At 35.8% G+C, this 26282-nt stretch overlaps 3 protein-coding genes across 5 annotated transcripts; 2 read left to right on the forward strand and 1 right to left on the reverse strand.

Moving 5' to 3' along the window:
- Positions 1–2880: 2880 nt before the first annotated feature.
- Positions 2881–11995, reverse strand: LOC113493797 (general transcription and DNA repair factor IIH helicase subunit XPD). Its single transcript, XM_026871818.1, has 19 exons — positions 11880–11995; positions 11684–11783; positions 11357–11454; positions 10990–11146; positions 10521–10623; positions 10022–10152; positions 9462–9682; positions 8807–8940; positions 8292–8408; positions 7665–7905; positions 7309–7376; positions 6778–6881; positions 6208–6306; positions 5717–5804; positions 5539–5630; positions 4854–5030; positions 4219–4289; positions 3872–4010; positions 2881–3524 (listed from the first exon to the last, which is right to left on the reverse strand). Exons 1-19 carry the CDS (start codon positions 11882–11884, stop codon positions 3387–3389), a joined length of 2283 nt encoding a protein of 760 aa, XP_026727619.1. The 5' UTR covers positions 11885–11995; the 3' UTR covers positions 2881–3386.
- A 478-nt stretch (positions 11996–12473) lies between these two features.
- On the forward strand, positions 12474–19393 carry LOC113493808 (zinc finger protein 878-like). Its single transcript, XM_026871829.1, has 13 exons — positions 12474–12882; positions 13195–13329; positions 13587–13889; positions 14266–14457; positions 14919–15056; positions 15453–15580; positions 15816–15890; positions 16213–16345; positions 16588–16718; positions 17132–17270; positions 17880–17999; positions 18582–18779; positions 19046–19393. Exons 1-13 carry the CDS (start codon positions 12775–12777, stop codon positions 19223–19225), a joined length of 1980 nt encoding a protein of 659 aa, XP_026727630.1. The 5' UTR covers positions 12474–12774; the 3' UTR covers positions 19226–19393.
- Positions 19394–21358: 1965 nt separating this feature from the next.
- LOC113493809 (omega-amidase NIT2-like) lies at positions 21359–25728 on the forward strand. Of its 3 annotated transcripts, XM_026871830.1 has the most exons (7): positions 21364–21462; positions 22209–22298; positions 22611–22757; positions 23205–23389; positions 23723–23891; positions 24341–24574; positions 24847–25728. In XM_026871830.1, the coding sequence occupies exons 1-7, from the start codon at positions 21450–21452 to the stop codon at positions 24942–24944; spliced, it is 936 nt and encodes a 311-aa protein (XP_026727631.1). In that variant the 5' UTR covers positions 21364–21449; the 3' UTR covers positions 24945–25728. The 3 variants fall into 3 exon arrangements, with proteins under 3 accessions (XP_026727634.1, XP_026727631.1, XP_026727633.1); XM_026871833.1 differs by lacking the exon at positions 22209–22298 and having other exon boundaries at positions 21359–21462; XM_026871832.1 differs by lacking the exons at positions 21364–21462; positions 22209–22298 and adding an exon at positions 21469–21576.
- The last annotated feature ends 554 nt before the right edge of the window (positions 25729–26282 follow it).

Here is a 26282-nt window from a genome sequence, read left to right on the forward strand (position 1 = left end):
TAAAGATTGCGCAATATATTTAAACATTGCTTAAATAGTTATCAATGTTTTGAGCTGTTACAAGTAATGAATTGGTGTTTAAAATGAATTGTTTTCAATTTATTTTTATTAAAGTCACATAAATTATAATGAATTAGTATAGTCTGTATCATATGTATTGAGTATTTATGTAAATATATATTGTATCGTTTTTCATTCCTATCTATAAAAAAAAGAACCGGTCTAGTGCGAATTGATCTTGCGACTCTAAGGGTTCCGTATAAACAGGCTAAAGAAAAAAAGATACAATAAAAGTTGGGTAACAGAAATACATCATCTGTGAATTCTGTGATAATTTCTAGTCCTGCTATCACGGTTACTGAGATACAACCCGGTGCAGACGGACGGACAGACAACCAGACCGACAGACAGTATTAATACAGTTCCTGGTTCACACTATTTTCTATTTTAAACTATCATTACTTGTAACAGCTCTATATAACGGTAATGTTCAGTTGTGAACACCCTGTATATTGCCTTCTCGATGTCTAGACTGATGTATATAGACATTATTGTTAGTATGTACAATTATGTACTCTATGGCGTGGTCGGACCATACATTTTAACCCCTAGTACTTTTAAATGTCTGTACTCTTGATATCTTAGGCGAATTTTAGAAAAGTTTTTAATGATGCTTCATTTTTAGTTTTGCATACTATATTCAAATTGATTTGGTACATAAATAGAGGAAAACAATAACACTCAGTTAAAAAAGAAAACTAATTTAAAAAAAATAAAGATTACCAAATTAAATATGTCGTTTATTTATTGGATAAGTTTTTTTTATATAAAGCTAAAAGAAGATTGTTTCCTTTATTTAAGTATGTAAATGAGTATAGATCTTGTTCATACGACATTAATTAATATGTTTTTGTCGTTTTCGCAGTTTATGATTAATCTTTGAAAACGTTAAAATAGTGATTTAAGTTTTCAGTGTGATATTTATTGTTTTGCACATTGTCAAATAAAAATCTGCCCTACCCTCCTTAATTAGTTTTACAAATTTGCCGATACTCCATTTTGTTGCAATAGTCTAAATTTTCTAATTCTTGGTGTCTTTCTATACAAAAATAAATAAAAATCTACTAATATGATATATGTTAGTGGTATGTTTGATTTAATTATAGTGTATAGTACTCTTAAAGTAAGAGAGTTACAGTTTTAGAAGAAAGAACAGAGCTCTACAAAGTGTCAAAAGTCGCCATGATCTCAAAACTACAATAGTCTTTCTTAAAGAAGGTAGTCTTCTGAGACCATATTTGGTAGGGCAGAGCAGAAGAAATACGTATCGTTAGGCGATAAGATATATAAAACTATACACAACAAACTCAACTCTATATAGCCTATAAACATAGAATTTAGAAACTCACAAGTTTTAAAAAATAAATATATTAGCAAAAAAAATAGAATGAAATTTTAATCGTCTATTTAGCTAAATATGTTGTAGTTACTGACGACCACGTTGTAGAGTGAGCCAGTTTGGCGATCATTGTTTGTGGTTTATTGTTTTTAAGTACAAATATTTAATGACAGCTCGTACCCCAATACTGTAATTAAAAATGCAATATGTTTACATTACTGGTACTTTTTGGATTTCGAGACTTTGAAGAATGTTACACTATTGTAATCTAAAGTCCTGGTCTCAATCTACTGCGAAATTTATTCGTTGTTGTTTCAGTACTTACCTACACTTAATACAGAAATCATTGTATTTTTCTGCGATTTTCCTGCCAAATACTCGGAATTTATTTGCGCTTCGTAAAGTACAAAATTCATGTACGATTTCGTAGTTTACTTTTCTCTTGTTTAATTCATAAACTTATCCGAATGCTACTATTTTGTCTTAGATTGAAACGTTTAAACCTGTGCAGTGCTTTCAGTGTAACATTCTTCAACGTCTTGCAAATAGAGTGAGCTATTCTGCCCAATGCATGTTGTTTTATAGTGACTAGGCGAATAAAAGTACACAATTTTAGCATGAAATATGACATTGTCCTTATCGCACTACTTCGAAAAATATAAAGTACGATAGGGAAAGAAACATATACATGCTAGGAATGTGGTATATCAATGTTTTAATACCTTTAATTTATTGCCACTATAACTGTGTCGGTAGTTAAGTTTAGCTGTTAAATATACAAGTTTATCTAGTTTGAATACGCATATAAATTAATTTCTGATATAAAGATACAATAGTTGTAAAGTTATTTATTGATTTAATCTTGGATATTTTATAAAAGGATTGTAAACCGAACATTAACTACCAATATAGTTTCGTTTAAATTTACTTGCAACGTAATTTCGTAAGATATAGTTTGTTATAAGTTGATAATTTTCTAATTTGAATACACTCATTGTGAAATAGATTCCTATTTGGTTGTGTACATATTGTTTGTGATAACAGTTTCATTTGTCTTTTCGTATATTAAAAACATTTTGAGTTCATATCTTTGTTTTATTTTTAGTCTTAAGGCTCATTTAGACAACATGGAATGTCATGTAATGCGCAAGCGCGTTGCGAAGAAGGACAGTTTCACTTACATAGTGCGCTGTCAGGCTGTCATATCCATAAAAATCGAACTTTAAAAAGATGCTGGTCGGCCCTCTGGTAGCCAAAAGTAATACAATAGGTATCGCTAGCAATTTATTCTAACTAATCATATTTCTCGGATCGTCTAAATGAGCTTTTACGGATGATCATCCTTATCCACAGCATTTGTCCTCACATTACTGGGCCTCCTCTTTTTCCTATTTTCTACGGTCTTTTGCTAGCCTCATCCAGACTCGTATCCTTGAGGCTCTCTGGGTACTAATTGAAACTATATAATTTAAAAAAAAAAATTTATTTCCAAAACAACATCACATATTTACATAGTAACGAAGTCAATAAAATAAGATTCAAGTTCCAAATCTGTATTGAAGTTGAGTCAGTAAGTCCAGCTTACCCGATTTGAGCGCAGACATGCGACTTACTGCATAATACTTTGTGGTTGCTTCATTAAGAGCCACAATGTTATTGCCCATTTGCTAAAACTTTTCTGAAATAATGAGACAAGACACTTCATCTTGCATACAATCTAGTCTGCGATGAACCACACAATCATCTAAATAAAAAATGTACTTCAATGTTAATGCCTTTAGTCCGAATTCGTTTTCTGGCAGCTTATTCAATTGAATACTCAACACGTTGAACTCTAAGCTAGCAGGCGCAGTATGGAATCAATTGTAAATCGGTCACCAGTGACCTACGCGACGCTTATTTGTTTAAGGACTTTTTAAACACCCGCTATTGTCTCCAAACTGTACTATCTCTCATGAAACTCCATTCCACTGTTCTCGCTTCCTTCTCATTTCTGTATGACTTGCTTCTCTATTTTCTCTTGTTGTTCTTCTGTCTGTAACTGCTGCAGCGTGAGGAGAGACACGCCGAGCTGGTCCTCTCGGGTGAACGGCTGGGCCATTTGACGGAGCCAGCGTTTACAAATCTGGAAGTAGAAAGATACAATCAGGATGCAATTCAAATAGTAATTTGATTAATTAGAAGCTTACTAAAAAAAGGATAATGTGATATATGTATATCATCTTTAGCAAAAATAAGGATGGCAAAAAATAGAAAACACTTGTGTCGCGGGAGATTTTCAAATTTAAAGTCAATGAGCAAAATCTCCCAGACTCGGAAAAATTATTCACTTGTTAACACAAACGGCATGACGACACGTCATGTAATGTAGGTTGGTATAGTAATCTATACCAAAAGACCATATGCGCAGTCCAATAGTCTAGTAATGTCAAGAAATGCTTAGAAAAATCCAAGAAGTATAGTTGTAGCTACCTGCACAGCCTCCTCCGTGCTAAGGTTGCAGAGCGAGTCCTTCAGATGTTCCTGTATCCAGCGCGGCAGCTTGGTGCGCTTGTCCGCGCGGCTGAAGCGCTTGTCCGCGAATATCATTATACCGTAGTCGGTTTTACCTCTGTCAATGTCACAAGCACATTTTACACATTGCGTTCTATAGATTAAAATACATCAAAATATCCTTTAGCATAATAACCTTTTTCCTTTCCCTTGTTGACTTTTTTAATAATTATAGCTTGTTTTTTTTTTTATATTTACTGAGGATAAGGTTCAATTCAGTTATTAACCTAGTTTTCAGATATTAAGTAATACTAAGTTATGTTTACCTTAAAGCTCTGCCTACACACTGGGCAGCGTGTCGCATCGCGTCAAACGTTAAGAAATCATTTTCACGAATCTGGAATACAAAAACAGATTAAGTTGATAATATAAAAATGGAAAGTAGAGTTATTTTAATTGACACTAGATTGTGCACCAGCTGATATAACGGCACAGTGTATGACAACAGAATAGTTACATTATACAAGGAGAATACTGCACTTATGGCAGGAGTTGGAGTGGCTATACTATTCCCCCTACGCACAACGACCTGATTATTTCAGGTGAATGAAGCCTAAAAGCGAAAAAGCTAGCTCCACCCCTAAGTGCTCAGTGGGTATTTATTTTTATTAATTCCTAGCAAGTACCATTACAGGTCAGGTATGTTCCAAAGCCTTAAAGGTAATCATTGATCTCAGTAAAAACTTCCCATTGCGCTGTATTTATATTTATTTTTCACAGAGTACTTTATGGAGTTTCTTGCCGGTTCTTCTCCATAATAATGACATTTTTGGAACCATGCACCTAGTCATAGCTTCAGTCTTTGAAAGTTTCTGGAAAACGGAACACTTGAAATAAAAACTTTTGATTTCTTAGTATTTTTAGGTTTTTGTATATAGTGCATTAGTATAAGCTATAGTACCTGGAACTGATCCCTGAGGTAGTCCAGACGCGCCTTGAGTATCCGGCTCTGCGTGAAGACGTAGGGGATCCCGAACATGAGCACGGCGCGGCCCAGGTGGTGGTCGAAGTCCACGCCCTCCGAGACCTTGCCGCGGGCCACCGACAGCAGGACTGCCCCGCGACCGCTCTCACACGCCTGCAACAATGGAAGTAGGTTATATTGAGAGTGTATGAAAGATTGCAACGCATTGCCATACACCGAAACAAAAACGCAGATGACGTAGCACGGCGGTTCAGGTTTAGTCAGTAAGAGTCTGTCACTACCCATTTACTCCCCCGAGGGAGTGGGTGTCCATGAAGATTCCCCCGCCTTACCAAAAAAAAAAGGTTATATCGAGAAACATTGACGAAACATGTACAATGACACCCAGACTTTGAACAAACGTTTGAGGATCAGACAAACTCTTGGTGTTGTATGAGACACGTGGCCCACATACTGACTTATACCGCTCATGCCTTGTGTCCCAAAAGGTTTGCGATACATACAAGTCACATGCACAAAGACACCCAGACTTTAAACAAGCGTTCGAGGATCACACAATCTTGACTCTTCCAACCATGCTGCAAATAGTATATAATATAACTGTTCTATTTCACATAACCGAGAATTTCCGGGTACACTACATAAAAGGGAAAATGAATACCTTAATAAAATTGATGAGCGCGAAGCTAGTTTCAGCTGAATCCTGCGTTTCAATAAACAGTAGTTTATGCCGCTGTAAACTTGCTACCACACCTACAAATAATACAAAAAATACATGATCAAAGGAAAACGTTTTATGCGTGAGTGTTTAGTTCAAGCAATATTACAAATATAGTCACCTTGATCGTACCAAGCGCCGACAACGCTCTCCAAATATAGATATGAAGTGAAGAAACAAACTACACCGTCTGGTACTGAAGCGGATATCTAGAAAAAAGCCATTTAGCCAGGTAAGTATGTTTATTATTACTCTGTCTTATCTCTATTCCTAGACTCAAGACAACATTTTTTTTGGATCATACAAACGCTTTATACGCGGGGATCGAACCCTCGACACGTCACGCGCAGTCAGTTTGGCGTGGTTACTTTGACCACTCGTGCAAACGTCAAGTATTATTTCGTTGTTTTTTTTTTTAATTTCTCACAACGCCATCTAGTTTAAACTGAGCAGAACTTGTATTGCACACGTATTTATGTACAACTACAAAATTTTTAGTTTCTATTCCGAGGAACCATTTTCGGCTTCTATCTCAAACAAATCAAGATAAAGACCGGTCGGCCGACTTTATAAAAGTACAAAATGAATAGAAGATGAATTATTATATCTTACCTCGACCAGCAACTGTCCGTAGTTCCTAATAACGGCGACGTCCTCCCTCGTTTCGTATTTCGAGGATATCGCGACTTGGTCACTGCCTTTTGATACTATCTGAAAACGTGCTGCTGATTCAAATATACAATATATAACTTGCTTTGGTGAAAGTAAAATTTGGAATAGAGAAATATTAAAAAACAATGTTGATTCTACCATACATATTTTAAAAAGGCGACGAAAATGTTTTTTCGTATCCTAAATTAGGAATTTAATCCTTGGGTCGCGGGGAAATTCACAAATATCCTACGCGGGGATCAAACCCGCGACACGTTGCGCTCAGTGGGTTTGACGTGGCTTCTACCCAACACTACTCGGTTATCCGTACAGTGAGGCAGTTCGTATCATAAGAAATCAACACTAACTGTTGAGCAGAATTTGGTAGAATACAATTATTCGAAACAGACTATAGCTAACTGTTATGACACAATTAAATGTTTATCTCCACATCGAAACAGGTTATAAGGTACATAACTGAGATCTGTTTAAAGTAATTTTATACATTTATAAAATCTTCACATGACTTACCATAGGTAATATACAGGGCCTAGCCAAAGTCATGGTGAACGAACTCATCACCACCGGGTTGAAGTCCAATATCTTTGGATACATGTCTAACGGCGATAATGTACCTGAAGTAAATCAATAATGGTATAAACAGTAATACTGATATTCAATCACTTTCACACAACGCCATCTAGCTCTAGGCAAAAGATTGTGTTATGAGTAAAAGAAAACTGATAAACATACTTATTTATTTCTAAACATACACCTAAATAGATAAATTACGCCCAGAGATAGAACAAAATCATCACTCAAACATTTGTCCTGGGTGAGAGTCGAACGCTATACTCAATATGTTTATTGCATTCCACAATGTGAACTTAGGTGGTAGGTAAGGTACACGAGACATTCCCAGGGCTACTAACACAAGAAGCTTGACAATAGTCGCATGTATATATATGTATATATAACACAAGTGCTTTAGCAACTTACTTTGGGTTCAGAACAATGTATGTGATGTTGTCCGCATTTATTATTAATATATTTCCTTCTTACCTGACGTGATGATAACTGATTGGAACCTAGCAAATATTGGCCGCATAGCTATTGATGAGTCCATGCATCTAGAACAAAAAAAATGGGAATTTAAGAAGGAAAATAGCCAACGCTTTAGCAGATCAATCAGAGAAATTGGTAACAAAATAATCGCTCAGTAAGTGAATAAACCCAGACTCTGAGACACTCAAATTATCAATCTATTATTAGATTACATAAAAAATAGTATTGATGTCCATTTCAGAAGTATTATTTCTGCCAATGAATTATTAAACAGTACCTTAATAAAGTTAAGTTGAAAATAAAATAAAATAGGATTTTTAATCGCTAACAAAAAAAAACCAGTCTCTACTTACGAAAAATGTAGTATCGGGTTTGAAACCGTGGGAGTTTTATCATCAAACGGTTCTATGATAATAGTGAAGCCTTTAGTGTAAGTCGAGACGAGTGTTGCCAGATGTGTGATGAGGGTCAGAGATGAGAAGTTGGACGGGTCGGGGATCTCCAAGGTCTTCATTAGGGAGGAGAGGCGACTCGCGCAGAACCGGAGGGGCTTGCGCTCAATGCAGACACGAGCAGCCACGTCTTTTAGGAAACCTGAATAAAGGATTTGTTAGAGATTGTGTAATGAGTTTTAATTATAGGACTTAAAGTCAATTAGTTAAAATACAATTGTAAGTAGATCCTATGTCCTCTTAAAGAAAAAGTCTTAAGAGAGAGAGAGTATGAGATTTATTGACAGAAAATAAGGTCCAAATTCCACTGTGTCAAATAAAATCATCATTACCAATCGTCGCAAATCACTTTTTCACAAGAGTCGGATTAAAAAAAGTACTATTGTTCATAAATATTTTATACGGTCGAGTAAATAAGGTTCAAATTTGATTGTTTAATATTTATTCTAGTGTGGTCACTGTAATGTTCCATATCAGGAAAAGTATTATTGGAATATAAACCTTATTTCTTCGTATTAGGATCCTTACCTGCCGGAGACTCTTGCACAACATGCTGTATCCTCAGCCTGGTCTTGATGTACTCTATAAACCGCTTCAGGAAGCTGAGGAAGTGTTCCGCATTCCTAATGTTGCCGGGGACCACCTCTGAAAGTGAGAATCGATGTAGTCAAAGGAATATCAACCTTATTAACTTTTTTGTCATGTATAACTTTAACAACTTCGTAGATTGTGTGAAATTACTGAGTACCGGGTTTGAGTCAAACGAAAATAAATACGTTCAGTAATGGGATTCAGCCTCTACTTTTGAAACTTTTTTGATTATGAAAATACCCACGTCTTTAAATATCACTCCATTCAAATTAAATAAAAATCAATCCAGACGTGTTTATAGTTGTAAATTGCATTGTCATCGGGTTAGAAGCTACCCTGAAAATTTCAGCCTGCCAATTGGGAAGTGCCTCAAAATTTAGTTACAAAAATCTAACCGGAACGACAACCAAACAAGAAAAGTCAGTGTATAAAACATCGTGGGAATAACCAACCATTGAGTACATCATCAGGTAGTATAGGGTTCCCGAGGACGGCATCAGTCTCCCGCTGCGCGGCCACCTGCCGGAGCCCTTCCAGCATCTGCTCGTACTCCAGAGATAATCTGGTAGCGTCGGCTTCGCGAATCCTACCAGAGAATATCAGGATATAGGGGAAAATTCTACTACCACGAAATTTGGTATGGAACGGTTTACTCATGCGTATTTATCGGGATTGGCAGAATAGTTTTAGACCCAACCGGAGTCCTTAATCATGAGCTGACGCGTAGGGGATCAATACGCTTGAGTAAACCATTTAATAAAGAATCATCCTCACGACTTACTTTACACTTACATTCTATAAAAAAACAACTAATTTTATTTCGCATTTAAATTTATTTCGCAAAATGCACTAAAGATTGTTAGTGGGGACTAAAAACATCACATGCTAATAAAAAGCGTAATGTCAAAATCATAAAAGACATTAAATCACTTAATTTTTTTTAAGAGATAAAAGAAAAAATACTTATCCTATACTATTTTGAAGTCTGTCTGAAGGACTTAATTTTTTTTTATAGCCACACAATTTATAGCCACATAAGGTGCTTAAACCCGACTTTGTTAAAACATTAAAGCTGTGAGTAACAGTTAGTTTGGACATAATACTCACTGCGCCACAGTCTTCTCCAGCTGCTGCAAGGCCATAGTACTCCTATCAATAGTCCTGCGCGTGATCTTGACGCTGAGCGAGTCTATACACACGGTGTCTATGTTGTGAGCTTCGTCGAACACTACTACAGCCTCCTTGTTCAGCTCTTTGGAGACCACATCAGCTATCTTCGGGTCTAGGAGGTAGTGGTATGAGTAGACTACGATTTCTGCATGGATTATCTGTTGAAGATTGGCTATTGAAGTGTGTGATCATGACAGCAATTGAGGAAAGAAAAGAATATACTTACAGAAATAATCAATAGAATAAATTAATCATTACTCAATCCAGAACTTAAATCCCTAAATTTAGAATATAAGTGAAACTCAAACCTGGAAAGAAAAGGCAGCATGTCCTAATTTTTCAAATATGATCCGAGAGAGAGTGAGAGAGAGAGATCATCATCATTCAATTTTTTGACTGCCACAGGCTATGTTGGGCACAAAGTGCTAGCTAAACATTTGTTTGCCTAAATCTGCCTCAAAAATGTTAATATCATAAATAAAATAATGTAAACTCACAGCAAACCTAGATAGGAAGTATGGGCACCAGTTCCTGTCGGCGCCATACTGTTTCATGTCATCGATGGTGTACACTCCGTATGGTAACATCGACTCCTTGCCTTCACGGTTGAAACCCTCGTAGAATTGACCTGGTGAGCAGTGGATGAGATTTAGTATTTAATAATGAAAATAGAAAACTTAAGAGGATGGCTGACTAATTTACATTAGAAAGTAACAGGCCAGTAATTGTTAATAATTTATATTAGAGACATCAGATTGGAAAATAAATTGATTGAAATTTTTGTAACTTGTCATAAAGAATTTATTAACAATTACTAGCTGGTTATTTTCTACTGCTTTCTCTAGTTAGAAAATTTGTTTAGTTAAGCAAGAGAAATTGAAGTTTGACCTTAAAACCACAATTTTAATTGAACCTTAGGGGTTAATTTCCCCATACATTTAAAACCTCTGTTCAGTGCTTAACTGAATACTTTATAAATAAATACACATTACTTACATATAGGTACCTCACTGTTAGTTTCATGTCTATCTCTGATGTAGCTGGCTGTTAGGGAGTGACATTTACCATCAACTAGTTTGCCTTCCCTTTCCCTTGACACCTAGGACAATAACAGAAACGAAATTAATAAAATTGGGTGTTTCAAACTCTCCCTTCCTATCTGTAAAAAAAGGTGTTAAAAGCCAGGACTTCTATTTGAGGGCACAATATCTCATTAATCACTTACAAAAGCATTGGTTTACAGACAGTGAAAGTAAGTAGTCAAGGATCTATTGATTAATGTTTTCAAATATCAGTTAACAATTTTCCATTTCATTGATAAGTCAGTACTATACGTAGGCCTCACCTGCTGCAGATACCCACACCATTATATACATAAAATCTGTACGGTAGTGTGATAAAAAGAACCACCAAAAATAAACAAACTATTTTTAAATTAATATAACAGGCAATAAACAATTCTCACATCAGGATGTATGCAGAGATTCTTTCTGGAAGTGAGCACAACACCTGTGAGGCTCGGCTTCTCCCCCTGACTTGTCTCATAGTACTTGATCAGGTTCTTCAACTCTTCTAGGACCTTCTCTATCTCAGGAACTGTACGGGAACAGTATATAAGCTTTCTGAAATGTAAAAGTACAATGTAGAATTATTTATCGATCTTTTGTTGGAAATCAGCATTTTGTTTTACAGAAATGGGATTTTGTCAGTAAGGTTTAGCCTAGTAAGGTTTTCTGAAGCATGACACACCGATAGGCATTCTAAATTTTTGTTGTTTGAGTTGTTTTGGGTTGTTTTAAATAAAGGCATTTTATAACATAAAATATTTCTACCTGACATGATGAGGATTGTGAATCATATAAGCTACAATCAAAGACAGCAGCGATATTGTCTTTCCAGTTCCTGAGGGCATCTCCAGTAAACCATGACCCTAAAACAAAATATAAACATTAAAGATCACTACTTGTGTTTCTTTTAAGCAGTATAAAAAACATGCGTTTGGTATTTAATTACCTTATATCGGTGATACGTTATTTGTCGTAGTTGCAATCGATTCTTGTTTGTAAATAACGTGACATTTACGAAAATAAAATAACCTAACTTACGCATTCAAATTTGAAACAATAATAGTAAAAAGTATTATGTTATGTGTTACTTACTTTAGCGTCCAATGCCCGTTTTAACTCCAGCATATAGGCATATTGTTCGGGATAAATATAATCGTAGGGAAAGTAAACAAGTAGTCCATCTACTGTTAGCCTGTAAACAACAATGAAATCAAACCAAAAAAATGAATTAATTCTTCGTCAATAAATGTAGCGCATGCAGCTAATAAAATATTTGAATATTACGTACTTCATATTAATGTCTATGAATTAATTGGAAATAAAATACAAAAGTTTTTGTTTCTAATATTCCGGCGAGCAGGCACTCGTTTCAACTCGTTTGACAATTTGAATTATTTTGACAGAAGTGTCCCATATGACATCTAATCACAGAAGTGATGATTCGTTTTGTTCTTCGGGCTTGGTCGTGGTTCTGTTCATTGCAAATGAAATCCTTTATAGAATAGAATTAAAAATTATTTTAATGTAATAATTATCAACACTACATACGTGTTTGGTTCTACATGAGCCATTAGCCTTGAGTTGTCTCGAATAAAGACTTTGCTATCGTAGAGGAGACCTCAACGTCCGTCAAGAAACCTGCAGGGTATTTTGATTATTATCCTCTGCGAAATAGTCTTCTTCATGTTTTATAAGTTTTCCCCTCACCTAATGATACTTCAAAACAGTTTAGCGGTAGTTTTAGTGGTAAAATGAAATTAGAAGTAATTGATTGAAAACAACAACATAGCGAATTCTGGTCAAAATAATTCTACTTGTTAAGCACAAGTAGAATTATTTTGACCAGAATTCAGAACTTTGATAATAAACAAAACGCATCTAGTGTCAACAATTAAAATGGCAGCGGAGTTGGCGTCTTTTGTAGAGTTAGACATTCTTTCAGTAATTCTCTATTTAATATGAGAGAATGCGAGTCTGTTTATCATTAGGAAAGTGAAATAAATACTAATTTAATCACTTCATTTTAAGTATGTACACAAATCCTTGCTCATTCGTCGCGTTTCTGATAACGAAGATAATGTGTATCGTGTAGAGGTTCTAATGTTTTATAACTCTATCGAATCTGTCGCCGCGAATCTATGAAATTTAATATCAAATTTTCAATAGAAAAATAATATTATAAGATGGAATTTGTGAAGGCTTGTCGTATTTGTTTAAATATGGATGTTAAATTGCATAACTTGCGGGCGTTTCCATTAGAATCTTATTATGATTCAGTTATAGGAAGTAATGTAAGTTATATTTATTGTTTTTCATATTAATATTTACAAACTTTAATTAAAAGTAGCATTTAAAAACTGATTATAATAATTTAATTGCATGGTGAAATGCTTCTAGCCAGTTCCACTACTCAATTAAAATTGGTTAGTTAATCAATTTAAAAAAAGAGTATTTAAGTAGGTATATAAAAATTAAGAAGCAAAATTATTTATGTATTAATGAGTTTTATAACATAGTTTTAATATTAACTGTACTTCTTTATTGAAATACTTTAAAGTTAAACAATAATTATATTTTACTAATTAAATAAATATTTCTTCCAGTTGCTCTATACAACAAACCTGCCATCATATGCATGCTATGAGTGTGCCCATCTGTTGAGAAAGTTTTATCATTTTAAACAAAGGAGTTTGGAGAGCCAAGCAGCTCTCACTGGGATAGTTGATAAGTTTGGAAAGGTATTAAAGAAGCCATATATATATATTTCCAAAAAAAAAAAAAATGTCAAAACAATCTGGTAAAAACCACTATAGTTATATTATTATCTCAAAGCCATTGCTAAGCACTGAAAAAAAAACAACTACCAAGAAAACTATGTACCATAGTTATTTCCCAAAACTTTAATTGAGACCTAAGTTTAGTTGTGATCCATCCTAACATATTTAGATGAGATACGCACCAAACGAATGCTAATGACTTTAAAATTATTCCACAGCTATCACCTCCAGAAATAAAACAAATAAAAAGGCAGAGTCTATTACAACTTTCTAGCACTAACATCATCTACATAGAAAATCTGAATTCTATATCAGATGTCGAAATCAAAATAGAACGGAATCAACAAGATGGATTTGAAGAACTAGATGATATTATAAAGGAGGAGAATGATGATTATTTGTCAGTGGCCCCGCTGTCCAGTGATGATGATGAGCCACTATCTCATCACAAGGAGAAGAAGGAGCAACATGTTATTGAGATTGAGAAGTTTGATATGAAGGAGGATGTTGATGGTATTGATGTGAGTATTTCTGTACTTTACAGGCTGAAACAAACTCTTATTATAAATAAGAAAGTTTGTGTGTGTGTGTGCGTGTGTCTGTTACTGCTGAACGCCGAATTGGGGCATGGATTTTATTGAAATTTGGTATGGAGGTAACCAATGTGTTTTAAGTGTGTGGCATGTTGTTTGTAGCTGCAAAAACATAACCTTTGATAAAAGATGTGAGGGATTTGTTTTCCCCTGATTTTGTTCCGACGCTTCTTCTTCGGGTAGCTAGGAAATATCGACTGTAGTCCTAAAAGAGATGTTGTCTATCTTGTTTGTAGATTAAATGATTTCATTTCATTACAATTTTTTTGTAATTACAAATAATCTAATTATTCACTCATTCCAGTTTAACGAATCCAACGAAGATCAATCCCAGTCTCTACCCGATATTAGTGAAATTATAGTGAAGAAGAAAAAAGGCCGGCCTCGGAAGACACCAGCTACATCGAAATGCAAGAAAATCACCAAATCCAAAGCCAGTATTAAGAACGAAAGTAATGACGACCTCAGACAGTTTATAACGGTTATTTCACTGACGGTATGTTTAACAAAACTTTTAAATTCCTTTTTAGCTCATGTTGATAAGGCAATTACTAAATTGTGTCCATAAAACACAATAAACTAAGTCCTTACACTGAACTTACTTGTCAGAAGACGGAGGGCGATCTTGTGCTTAAAAATAGCGGTTACTTAATGTTAACAAATCAGGTAACCGCTATTTCCATCACTTTCACGGACATACTGTATCGTACATTTCGTAAATATGAAAATGTTACCCAACCAATACTCACAATATTAATTACTCGCGTAAATATTTCGGGGTACCAGAACAGCTTCGTCCTTGCGCCTGAAAGTCGAAAAGGCGAAAACACGACTACCTACATCAAGAGAATTACCTTATTTTTCAAAAATGACCTCCAATTACCTCGCTCGAATACAGTAGTTTTTTTTAAGTAGTCAAGCTTTTCGCATACCATTTACATTACAATTTTCTTTCAGGAAGCGGAACAAATAGAAGAGGTACAGAAACGTAAGACCACATCCAACTACCTGAACTCTCCGTATCAATGTGAACTGTGCTTCAAAGGGTTCATACACCCGGATACTTGGAACCATCACGTCTCTAAACATTCCCCGGTAAGAGACTGGCGATGTCGAATGGCGGTTTTGTTTGTAATATCTATGATCATGGAAATCAGAGATATTATTCGTAATTCGATTTCGATTTCGAATTCGATAATCTCCATTGACTTCAAAGATACTGTTCTTTTGTCCGTATCGATAGCCGAGTGGTACAGGTCAAACACAAATTCATTCTACGCGACGTGTCACGGTTTTGTTCCCCGCGTAAGACAAACACTTCTGCGAACCACGAAAGCTTGTCCATGAGAATTATGCTTTTGAAAGCCGCTACACAAGGAAGAAATTACTTAGTGTATGAGTTATATTGCTAATATCCTACTACTATCTTTAATTATTTAAATATTTGCAATATTTTTATTTTATAAAGACTCTTTGTTTATTATTCTCTAGGCCGCAGGCGACATAGAGTGTCATATCTGCAAGTTTAGGTTCAAGACGAAGCGCGCGTTTCAAAAGCATTTGTCATCTCACGAGAAGAAATACGCCTGTAACTCTTGCCCATACGTATCTACGAACATGTGAGTACTGTCTAAATGTCTTTAATCTGTCATTATTATGACTGCTTCCGCAATGGGCTTGCAGAATTTTCTTTTAAGACTTCAATTTAAATGTATATGTGAATGAAACTATGCTTGCTTTTTGTTTTTCCCTGCAAACCCATTTTTTTGCATAACGTCATTTATCATGACGTCCGCTACGTCATCATGGCACTGATTCACAGTAGAGTAATTACAATTTGTTACTTGTGGACAGGACTCAAGCAAAACAGCATCAAGGTTGGCATAACGGCGTCACGTTTAAGTGTAAACATTGCGGTGAAATCTTTACGTAAGTATTAAAGTTCTTTTATTTTTAATCAAAGCCAACACAACTTCACACAACGCCATCTAGTCTCCAACTTGGCAACGCTTATATTATTAGTAAACTATCAGACACACTTATATATTTCTAAATGCATACATAATATACACAAATTACACCCAGACACAAAACAAATGTTCATGCTCATCACACAACTATTTGTCAGGTATGGGAATCGAACCCACGACCTCTAGTATAACAGTCAGGGCCACTAACCACTAGACCAAGATTCCAGTCAAACCTTTCTAGTTCTACTTACACCGAACAATCTAACATTATCTTTCTGCAGTGTGTGGACGTCATACATGAGTCACATGCGCATCAAGCACCCGTCGGAGTTCATATGCGGCATATGCGGGTACTCCTTCATCAGTAAACTGGGGCTCACCATGCACAAAACCATGATGCATAAAGATGTCTTAGTGAGTATCGAGTAGTATAATATTTTATAGTGATTTATAATGTGAAAACTAAATAAAAAAGTAAGACCAAGGAGTTTTTCTGCTGAGGAGATATTCTATAACACGCGATAATAAACTTTAAAACTAAAGACATTAAGTTCATAGCCTCGATTACGCCTAAGCAGTTTCTGTCATTTTCTATCATTGATCTAAATTCAACTTTATGGTGATAGTTTTAACTGTAATATTTTGTTTGCATTCAGGAAAAATCTACTGAAGTGAAGGAAGAAGAAGAACCTTATTGCGCAGAGTGCGACGTTAAGTTTATATCAACGAAGGCGTATAAACGACACATGGTCATGTCCGTCAAGCATACCAATAATATGGACTCTGTGTGAGTTGATATAAGACTCAAATTAGTTTACCAATTCGCTTCTTATAGTTTAATTTGTTTTGTTTTTGTAACCAGACAACATATGCATCGGCTTATAAGAAGGATCTATATTTTCCCACGTTTTTATATACTCACTTTTCTTGATTGTTTGTTTATTTGTCGGTCCGGATGGATTTTTGCAACTCAATTTTGAGGCACTTCCCTATAATTTTGTCGTCAAACCGGATGCAATTTACAACTGTAAGAACGACTGGACCGATTTTGATAAAATTTTAATGGGGTAATATTTAAAAACGTGCAATTTTTATTAATTATTTGAAAAAAATATTGCCATAATCCCTATAAAATTTAACTACCCAGTGTCCAAGGTTAATTTATATATGTATCAAAAATATTGTTATTTATCCAAACAGTAAAGGCTGTCGGAACTGTGGGGAAACATTCAAGACATCAGAGGAACTACGGCTCCACCATCGCAAGGAACACACGAGAACCAGACCCAAGAACTATGGCAAGAAACAATCTAATTCGTGGCCCGCTAAGTGTGAACATGTGAGTATTATAAGAAAAATAATAATATGTACTTAAGTTATTATTCATTTAATATCGGTTGACTTACGTGTAGAAATTGGCACGAGAAAGGAGAGGCCTATGCTCAGCAGCGGGAAGTTTAAGACTGGATGATGATAATGAAGATACTTACGTACTCGCCATACTTTCATCTGAATTTATAACCGCATAAGTGAAACGATCACAGGTTAAGCTATGCTTGACGCGGTTGGTTCGTAGATGGGTGACCATCTTTGTCATAGCGAGTTCCTCCGAGCTTCGAAAGGCACGTTAAATTGTGGGTCCCGGCTGTTATTCTTACATCTTTGACAGTCGTTACAGGTAGTCAGAAACTTGAAAAGTCTGAGAACCAGTCTTACCAAGGGGTATCGTGTTGCCCAGGTAACTGGGTTGAGGAGGTCAGATAGGCAGTCGCTCCTTGTAAAACACTGGTACTCAGCTGAAACCGGTTAGACTGGTAGCCGATCCCAACATAGTTGGGAAAAGGCTAGACCAATGATGATGACCTTTCATCTGGAGTGAATTGTCTTCTTCGAAAGAGAATATTGATTGATATGCGTTGAAGCAACATGTCTGTCTGTCCCTCGTCAGTGTTCTGAGGAGATCGCGAACGCGCGCGCGTACTGGACGCACTTCCGGCGCGCGCACCCCGACAAGAACTACCCCGTGCAGAAGGACTACGTGTGCGACGTCTGCGGGAAGAGCTTCCGGGTAAATAGCATTTATTTCATTATTATGTTATGTTGTCTTCACGCCAAGACTGGCGAGAAGTTGCCAAGGATCGGGTGAAGTGGCGCTCTCTCGTATCAGAGGCCAAGACACATTTTGGGTCGCTGAGCCAACGGAGTAAGTATTATGTACATAAAGCTTTGTTAAAATGTACGGTTGTGGTCTTTGTTTAGCAGTGGACGTATTCCGGACTAATATGATAATATTTTTTTTATTACTCATTATTTTGAACTTCATTGGATACAGTTTTGATAAAAGTCAAGCCAAAACCAATCAGTCAATATAAATGACTATTGTTGCCGAATTTTAGAAAGCTTTCAAGCTTAGCATTTTATGTGTTAATCTAATTTATAAACTATACATGTACCTAATTTTGTCCAAATCCGTTCAGTAGTTTTTGCGTGAAAGAGCAACAAACATCAAAGTTTGTAATCTTTTGCGTTTATAATATTAGTAGGATTTGTATTTGATTGCAAATTATTTCCGCTTGGCATCACTACTTATTAAACTAAAAAGTCATCACCCCAAAATGTATCTAGGGAGTAATCATGTTGTCCCCTTCAGGGCAACGCGTTCCTGGTGTACCACAAGCGCACGCACACGGAGGAGCGCGCCTACAAGTGCTCGCAGTGCGGGAAGGCCTTCTACAACAGGACCAACCTGCACGTCCACGAGAAGACGCACTCCGACCACCGGCCCTACCCCTGCTCGCTCTGCTTCAAGGCATTCAAGGGGAAGGGCGCGCTCAACAGGCATTTTAGAGTGAGTTTTCTTTAATTGAACTAATATTTTCACTGTAGACGTAGACTTGCTGTATCCCATGTCTCTGATGCTTTTGTGAAAAATGTGATTGTTGGAACAACTGATTGTAAATTCGAAATTAAATACTGCATAAAACATTGATGAATCTTGCATATTTTTGTTGGACAATGCTTTTTTTACTTTGATTTTAATTAACGCATATGTCCCACTTTTAGGCAATGACATGTTTTATATTCGTTCCTTAACGTATGTGTGTATGGTCCCAGAGCCACACGGGGCAGAAGCCGTACGAGTGCGAGGTGTGCGGCAAGAGCTTCACGCAGTCCAACAGCCGCAAGCTGCACGTGCGGACCGTGCACCTGAAGCAGCCCTCGCCCTACCTCAGCCGCGCCAGGCTCGAGCGCAGGGCCAAGCCCGCCAAGGACGAGCCCGCCTTCATATACTAACATACTACACGTTATACGTGGACCTGTGATAAACTAGTAGCAAGACCGCAGGACTAGCCTTTTCCCAACGTCTTGTCCCATTCTACGAGGTTTTTTGAAGTAGCGCAGATGATGGCTAAAGAAGGTAACGATGGCTAAAGAACCATAATAAATCAGTTTGTTTCGCCAGATATGTGCTATCAACATCGTCCTAACCTTTTCCCAACTATGTTAGGATCTGCTTCCAGTCTAACCGGGTTCAGCTAAGTACAAGATTTTACAACGAGCGACTGCCTATCTGATCTCCTCAACCTAGGTATGTACCTGGGCAAAACGATAACCCTTTAGTTAGTGGTTATCAAACTTTCAAGCTCCTGACAACCTGTAAGGAATGTCACGATGTATGAATAACAGCCGAAACGCACAATTTTACGTGCCTTGTTATAACAAAGATGGTCACCCATCTACGGACCAACCGCGAAGGTATTGTGAATGCACGAAACAGGGCAATATGAGTTGTGGAGCAGCTGTTTATACAAGGCAGTCATTTTACAGCATCCCTTCCCTACTAATATTATAAATGCGAAAGTAACTCTGTCTGTCTGTCTGTTACGTTTTCACGTCTAAACCACTGAACTGATTTTAATTAAATTTGGTACAGAGATAGAGTTGACCTTGAGAAAGAACAGGATAGTTTTTATCCCGGTCTTTTGGAAGAGTTCTCTTGGAAACGCGATATAACCGACCTCGACGCGGGCGAAGCCGCGGGGGAAAAGCTAGTGGCTATATAAGTCCGTATATTTTCAAACAAATGGAGCTTATCGTTTGGCCTATTATGCCAGGCAGCCCAATCATAATAGCTGCTATACGGCTAAATATAACTCATAAATATACACCTAGTATTGTAAAGCAATGATGCCGAGAAAAAGTGATCAGTAACGTCGCCCAACATGAGCTGTTAACGTATTTTTAGTACTGAAATAATATCTCAATGATGTATTCATCTGAGAAAACACTGTACATGCTGAGAACACACTAAAAAATGCAAACTTCATAGCTTTAGGCTTCAATTTTGAATACAATAATAAGGCACAATTGAGCCATTTCATTCGATTCAATCGCAAAATGCCGTATAATCAACAGTGATTGGCCTTATAATAGCAATAAAAAAAAATACTCAAGTACATTTTAATTATGGTACTTCTGTGAATAGTTCTGATCACGTGACTTAGATCTATTTGAATTTAAGGCAACGAATTTCTACGGCATTTATTGCTTATAAGACTGTGAACCTCGTTAAGTCACAATTACAAGTATTTTTTTACATTATCATAAATAAACGTAGAATAGTTTGACTCGCATCGAGTTGTATAAAAATCGCATAGGTGATAGGCAAGTGTTAGTACATCACATCAACATCCTTTAAAAATAGTTTGCCCTTTTTTATTTTGAGATTAATGTGTAAACTAGATTTCTGCTATTCCTGGAAAACAGTCCTTTATATGTTATCGTCGAATTGTGCAGTCAAGAAATCAGTCAGTGCAATCAAGAAAATTTTAAACAAAACGCAATATGTTTTATTTTACAAGGCTTTATTATGTTTATGTTATTTTATTGAGATTCTGATTATACTTACCATTTCGGAAGAGATGAGAGTGTGTCATGTAGTTGTGATGTAAACTGTATTCGAGTAATGTGCTTTATAGGAAATAAATTATTCGTATGTATTGTGTAATTATTTTCTTTGATTCATAATTACAATCCTTCGTTACAAAGTTGTTGTGTTGATGATTCCTACTCATATTGGAGGACACCATTATTCAATATATAATTATGAACCCGCATCAAGAATGTTATAATCAAACTGACAGTCAAATTCATGTGATCACATCTTTCCCCATGGTAAGTTACATTTCAACACAACACTCCTCACGGTAATGCGGTAGCATATTAAAATGATGGTAAATAACGTTTATATCTATTCAGTACTGGTAATGTGTAATAATTGTACCAAAGTCCGGTCCAAATAGGATTTTTGAGACTATTTTATTCCGTAAAAAACTATTATTAAAACCGTAACAAGACAGTTTGCGTTTTGTTATATGTAACACTACTGCCAGTGTTAACTAGTTGTCACTTGTCACTCAGCTGATTGTCAAACAGTCGATTGTCACACTGACATTCGACATTATTGTTTTATGTTGTATTATTTTCTCGTTATTATTCGTATTGTTTCTGTTCAACCATGCTAAGCAGAGGTAAACAACTGATAGCGTAGTTTTTATTTGAGTGTGATTGAGGAATAATGTCTGCATCTTCGCCCGACGCGGCTCATCCGCGATTTTTAGAGTCGTCTATTCAAAATTTTGGTGGTACAGTATTTAGAATAGTTTTCAACTGACTCTTTTACCCTTCAATTTTCTAAACTCTGCACATTAGAAAGTAGATAATATAACCATTTACTAACAAATCTCTATAACCTCTAAATTAGAGTTATTTAGCCACGCCAATAACGAATAATTCCTTTTGCCATGTTTTTAAATATGTTAATATATGCTCGTTACATTACCTTATTATGCAAACGTTTTCGATTCCACTTTATCTAACAGTCTGATAACCTTAGTCAATATCGCGATAACTTGCCAAAGTAATTAGTTTTTTAACTCCATGTGATAAGGTTTTATTTTCTTCAGCATTGCTCATTATGCCAAATTGATAACTTTGTCTTTTATAGTCTGATCTACTTAATAGTACCATAACATTGTGAAATAATATGGTTTATGGTTGCAATGCTTGAATGACCTTTTTCAATATGTTAAATAATATAACAATACTTCTTTATGACACCTTTTTATCTGAATAACACTAGAAGAGTGCAAGGAAAGATTGAATGATGGTAAAATATATAGTTATTAGTATTAAAAATAAACAATCTCCTGTATGTACAAGTGTGACAGATAAAGCTGGTTATTATTCATTTTTATGGTGTTTTCCACTTTTCCAGTTCAAGTCTTATTGATTTCTCCGCTCAAACAAAGTGTCACAAAATCTTTGATATCACTTAACTTTTCTACATCTGAAGGATTATCAGCATGTAAATTTTATATTTTTATTTCCCATTAAACTTTTATTACTCATCTTACTTCCTTGTTATTAATGTACTTACATTGTTGTTGGAACAAAATGTAAATAATATTTTTTACCAGTAGGTAGAAGAATGCATATAAAATATTTTGACTTCAAGTAATCATGTTGGTATGCTTAAAACTGTCATTTATGTATGTAACTATTAGGTGTTCCCAGTTTCATTAGTTTTAATACCTCAATGGCACATGTGTTGGTAGACTTTATTGATTAAGTATATTATATTTAATTCAGATTTTAAGTACAGCTATTTAATTTCTAGGTTTTAGAATAGCTTTGCTCCAATTACAAGTGGGCTTAGATAAGGCGCAGAACTTAGCTAATGCGGTGAAAGAGATTCACAAGGCAAAGGAAAAAGGGGCAGAGCTTGTTGCATTACCAGAGTTCTTCAATGCTCCATATGGAACTCGTAAGTACTTTATAAACTTGAAAAATACTATCTTAAGACCAGGACACAAAGTTACTTAAACACTAGATTACTACTCTCTATCTATGGGGCGCGTCTTCGTCCGCGTGGTTATGAAGAAAGCAGAATTTTTAAAGCAGATAAATAGTTTTATAGTTCACACTCAACTCTTAGCATTCCTCAATGAATAGGCTATCTAAAACTGAATGATTTTTTTTAAATCGGGCCAGAAGTTCCTGAGATTTGCCTGTTCAAAACATAAACAACAAACAAACTGTTCAGCTTTTTATGAGTATCGATTTATTGAACATTACAATGATGGATGTTTTAAGTAATTTTATAGCAGTTCGTTAATCGTACTTATTTGTGCTATTTTAATGAACATTCTTATCATTTATTAAACGGCAAGTATAACCTTAAACTCTAGCAAGTATATTTGTACGTTTAAAGAATACTTCAAAGACTACGCGGAGGAGATCCCATGCGGGCCGTCGAGCGCGGCAATAAAGTGTGCGGCGCTGGAGGCCGGCGTGTGGGTGGTCGCGGGGACCATGCCCGAGTGCCAGCGCGACAAGCTGTACAACACCTGCACCGTGTGGGACTCGAAAGGGAACCTTGTTTGTGTGCATAGGAAGGTACAGGATATGATTTATACGAAATTACTAAAATGTCTATTCTGTCTGGCTTCCTTATGTCTAACTTACATCTTAGGTAGATATGTGTCTGGGGCAGCAATATTTCTGACAAAAAAGAAAGGCAGAGAAGAAACCGACATTCGCAGAAAGCAGAAACACTTTCTGTGTAACAATAAAAATACGAATCCATTCATTCATTAGACGACATGACAGACATTGAAAAAAACATATGTTTGAAATTTTTTCTTATTCCTCTTCCTTCCGTCTGAATTTGTAATTTAGCAGTTTTTACTTATTCGGAACAGCAACAAGTGTATTAATTATTTTTTTCAGTTGCATTTATTCGACATAGACATCCCCGGGGGTATAAAGTTCAAGGAATCTGACGTGCTGACTGCTGGCGATGGTATTACCAGCTTCTGCTTCAAAGGCGTAAAGATCGGTCTCGGCGTATGCTACGACCTGAGGTTCTTTGAAATGGCGCAGTTGATGTCTAAAGATGGTAGGACTGATATTTGTTTAAGAGTTGGGCATAAAATTTTGATTACGAAAAAAATAAATAGGTTAGGTACATAGAACAGTCTTTGTAAAGTTTGAATAACAAAATGCGTAGGTAGCTAAATCTGTCTGTTACAATTTCACGGCTAAAATTTTGTACGCATCTTAATGTCTAAGAAAGTATATACATGTATATACGCTTGTTTTCACTGCGATTACAATCTTCCTCTTCCTCCATATTCTTCGATAATTTATAAGAACAACACTTGCAAAGGATGATATCTTATTCGGCATAAACTAGCTTTCATAAAACAATAATTTATTCCTTTATACAAAAGTAGTACTTACGAACAAAACGACCATTATCCGTTAAAAGAAGTAATTTAGTAAACAATTACATACAGTGCAAACTAGTGTAGAATACAGTTAAAAATAAATTTCGCGTATTCCCAGGATGTTCCATGCTCCTATACCCAGGGGCCTTTAACCTAACAACGGGCCCGTTGCACTGGGAGCTGCTGGCTCGCGCGCGGGCCAACGACCTGCAGCTGTGGGTGGCGCTGGTGAGCCCCGCGCGCGACGTCAAGGCCAAGTACGTGGCCTGGGGACACTCCTTGGTCGTCAACCCCTGGGGGAAAGTCATGCAAAAGCTCGACGAGAGACCCGGGACTATTATTATGGATATTGGTAAGATGGATTAGCGTCATGTTTATTTTTCTTACTCAAATCAGACTATGTATGTAAGGAAGAGCTTACATACATTGTAATTGAATATTAAATATCAAGACCACATTAATAGGTCCCACAAATGTTTGTCCCAGGGATCTAACGCCAGCAAGTGGCCCATTGTGGTCTTATTCATGTCAAGTCAAGATATCTGATGTCTGAAGACGATTAGCGTTATTAAATATGATATCCCGAACTATTACATACTAATATGTAATGTGTCTTGTCTGCAGATACGAAAGTCGTGGAACAGGTAAGGACTCAAATACCGATAAGAAAACAAAGAAGAACTGATGTTTACGATACAATCTATACTACAAAGAAAAACTAAATCCGTAATACGGGACATATCACTCAATATGAGAACATAAGGGATTTATAAACGCGATAATATTTACATAAACTGTAAAAACTATGAAAACCTCATTTAAGAGGACCCACGAATTAATGTTTTTTAGGAACTTCATGAGACTCAGCTCAAATAGCTCGCTTGATATAAAAAAATATTGTGCATTTAATACCCAAACCAGTTCATATGAAATTCAAATTTTCCGAATCCGCAACTGTCAATTTAGGTATGAAAAGAACAAAAGACTATACTAATTATTATATTTAAGAAAGATAAGTTTTCGTTGTGAAAATGACTGGTTATAAAAATATATTTTTAGATTCTTGAAATGAACAGATGTTATGGAAGTGTATGCTATATACTTATGTACTAAACATATAAATGAACTTGTCAACGTGTAATAACGTGAGCCCACCAAATATGCATTACCTAAGTAACGAAAGACTCCAGTATCCAATGATAAAGAACTATGACAAACTATATCCCGTGTCAAAATGACCAATTGATAGATAATTATGTTGCTGGAGTTGTTCGAGGGCTCGGTCTTTATATATTTTTCTTTTATAATGGGGTTTAAGATAAAATGTATGCTAACTAAATATGAAGGGAATAAGCAATAATACATGGAATATTGCGTTATGTTAGTTTGTTTTTATTTTATATAATATTATTATAAATGTTTTAATGGGCGACTAAAGCCATCAATAGGTGTTGTTATAAAGTGAGTATTGTTTATTGAATATGTAAATAAATATTGTCACTATGAGTATAGTATTTTATTTAGTAATTTGTGCCCCAATGCAGGGCTTTCCTTTCCTCTTTGTATTTATGGTAACAGAATAAGGCAACAGGACGGACGGACGGTGTGTCAGTGTGTCCCATGGGAAACAAGTAACTACCTTGGAACCCGCAACGATATTGATCTGAATTCTGAAGTAGTAAAAACTGATTGCTCTCGACTTCACAAAGCGGTTTCTGTTTTCTTACGGCATCAGAAGGTTATTTTCAATAAATTTTCCAAGTTGACATAATGTAAAGAAAGTAAGACTTTTCATAAGACTGCGACTTCATAAGTGCCTACAATCTAGATGTACATAATAGATTTTTGCTACTTAGGAGCAGCGGCTATTTAGACTTATTTTTTTTTCATGGAACTAAACAGATGTTTTTTAAGGTCCGACTTTAGATTTTCTGACTTTAAATATTAAAAATGTCTCAAGAAGTTTTTTTACTTAACAATAAATGGACAGAGTTGACCCCCATTATAATAAATTTATTTTGACTTTATAAAGCCATACTGCCATAGCCAGCTATAGGCTG

Source organism: Trichoplusia ni, chromosome 5 (genome assembly GCF_003590095.1).
Source record: "Trichoplusia ni isolate ovarian cell line Hi5 chromosome 5, tn1, whole genome shotgun sequence".
NCBI lineage: Eukaryota > Metazoa > Arthropoda > Insecta > Lepidoptera > Noctuidae > Trichoplusia > Trichoplusia ni.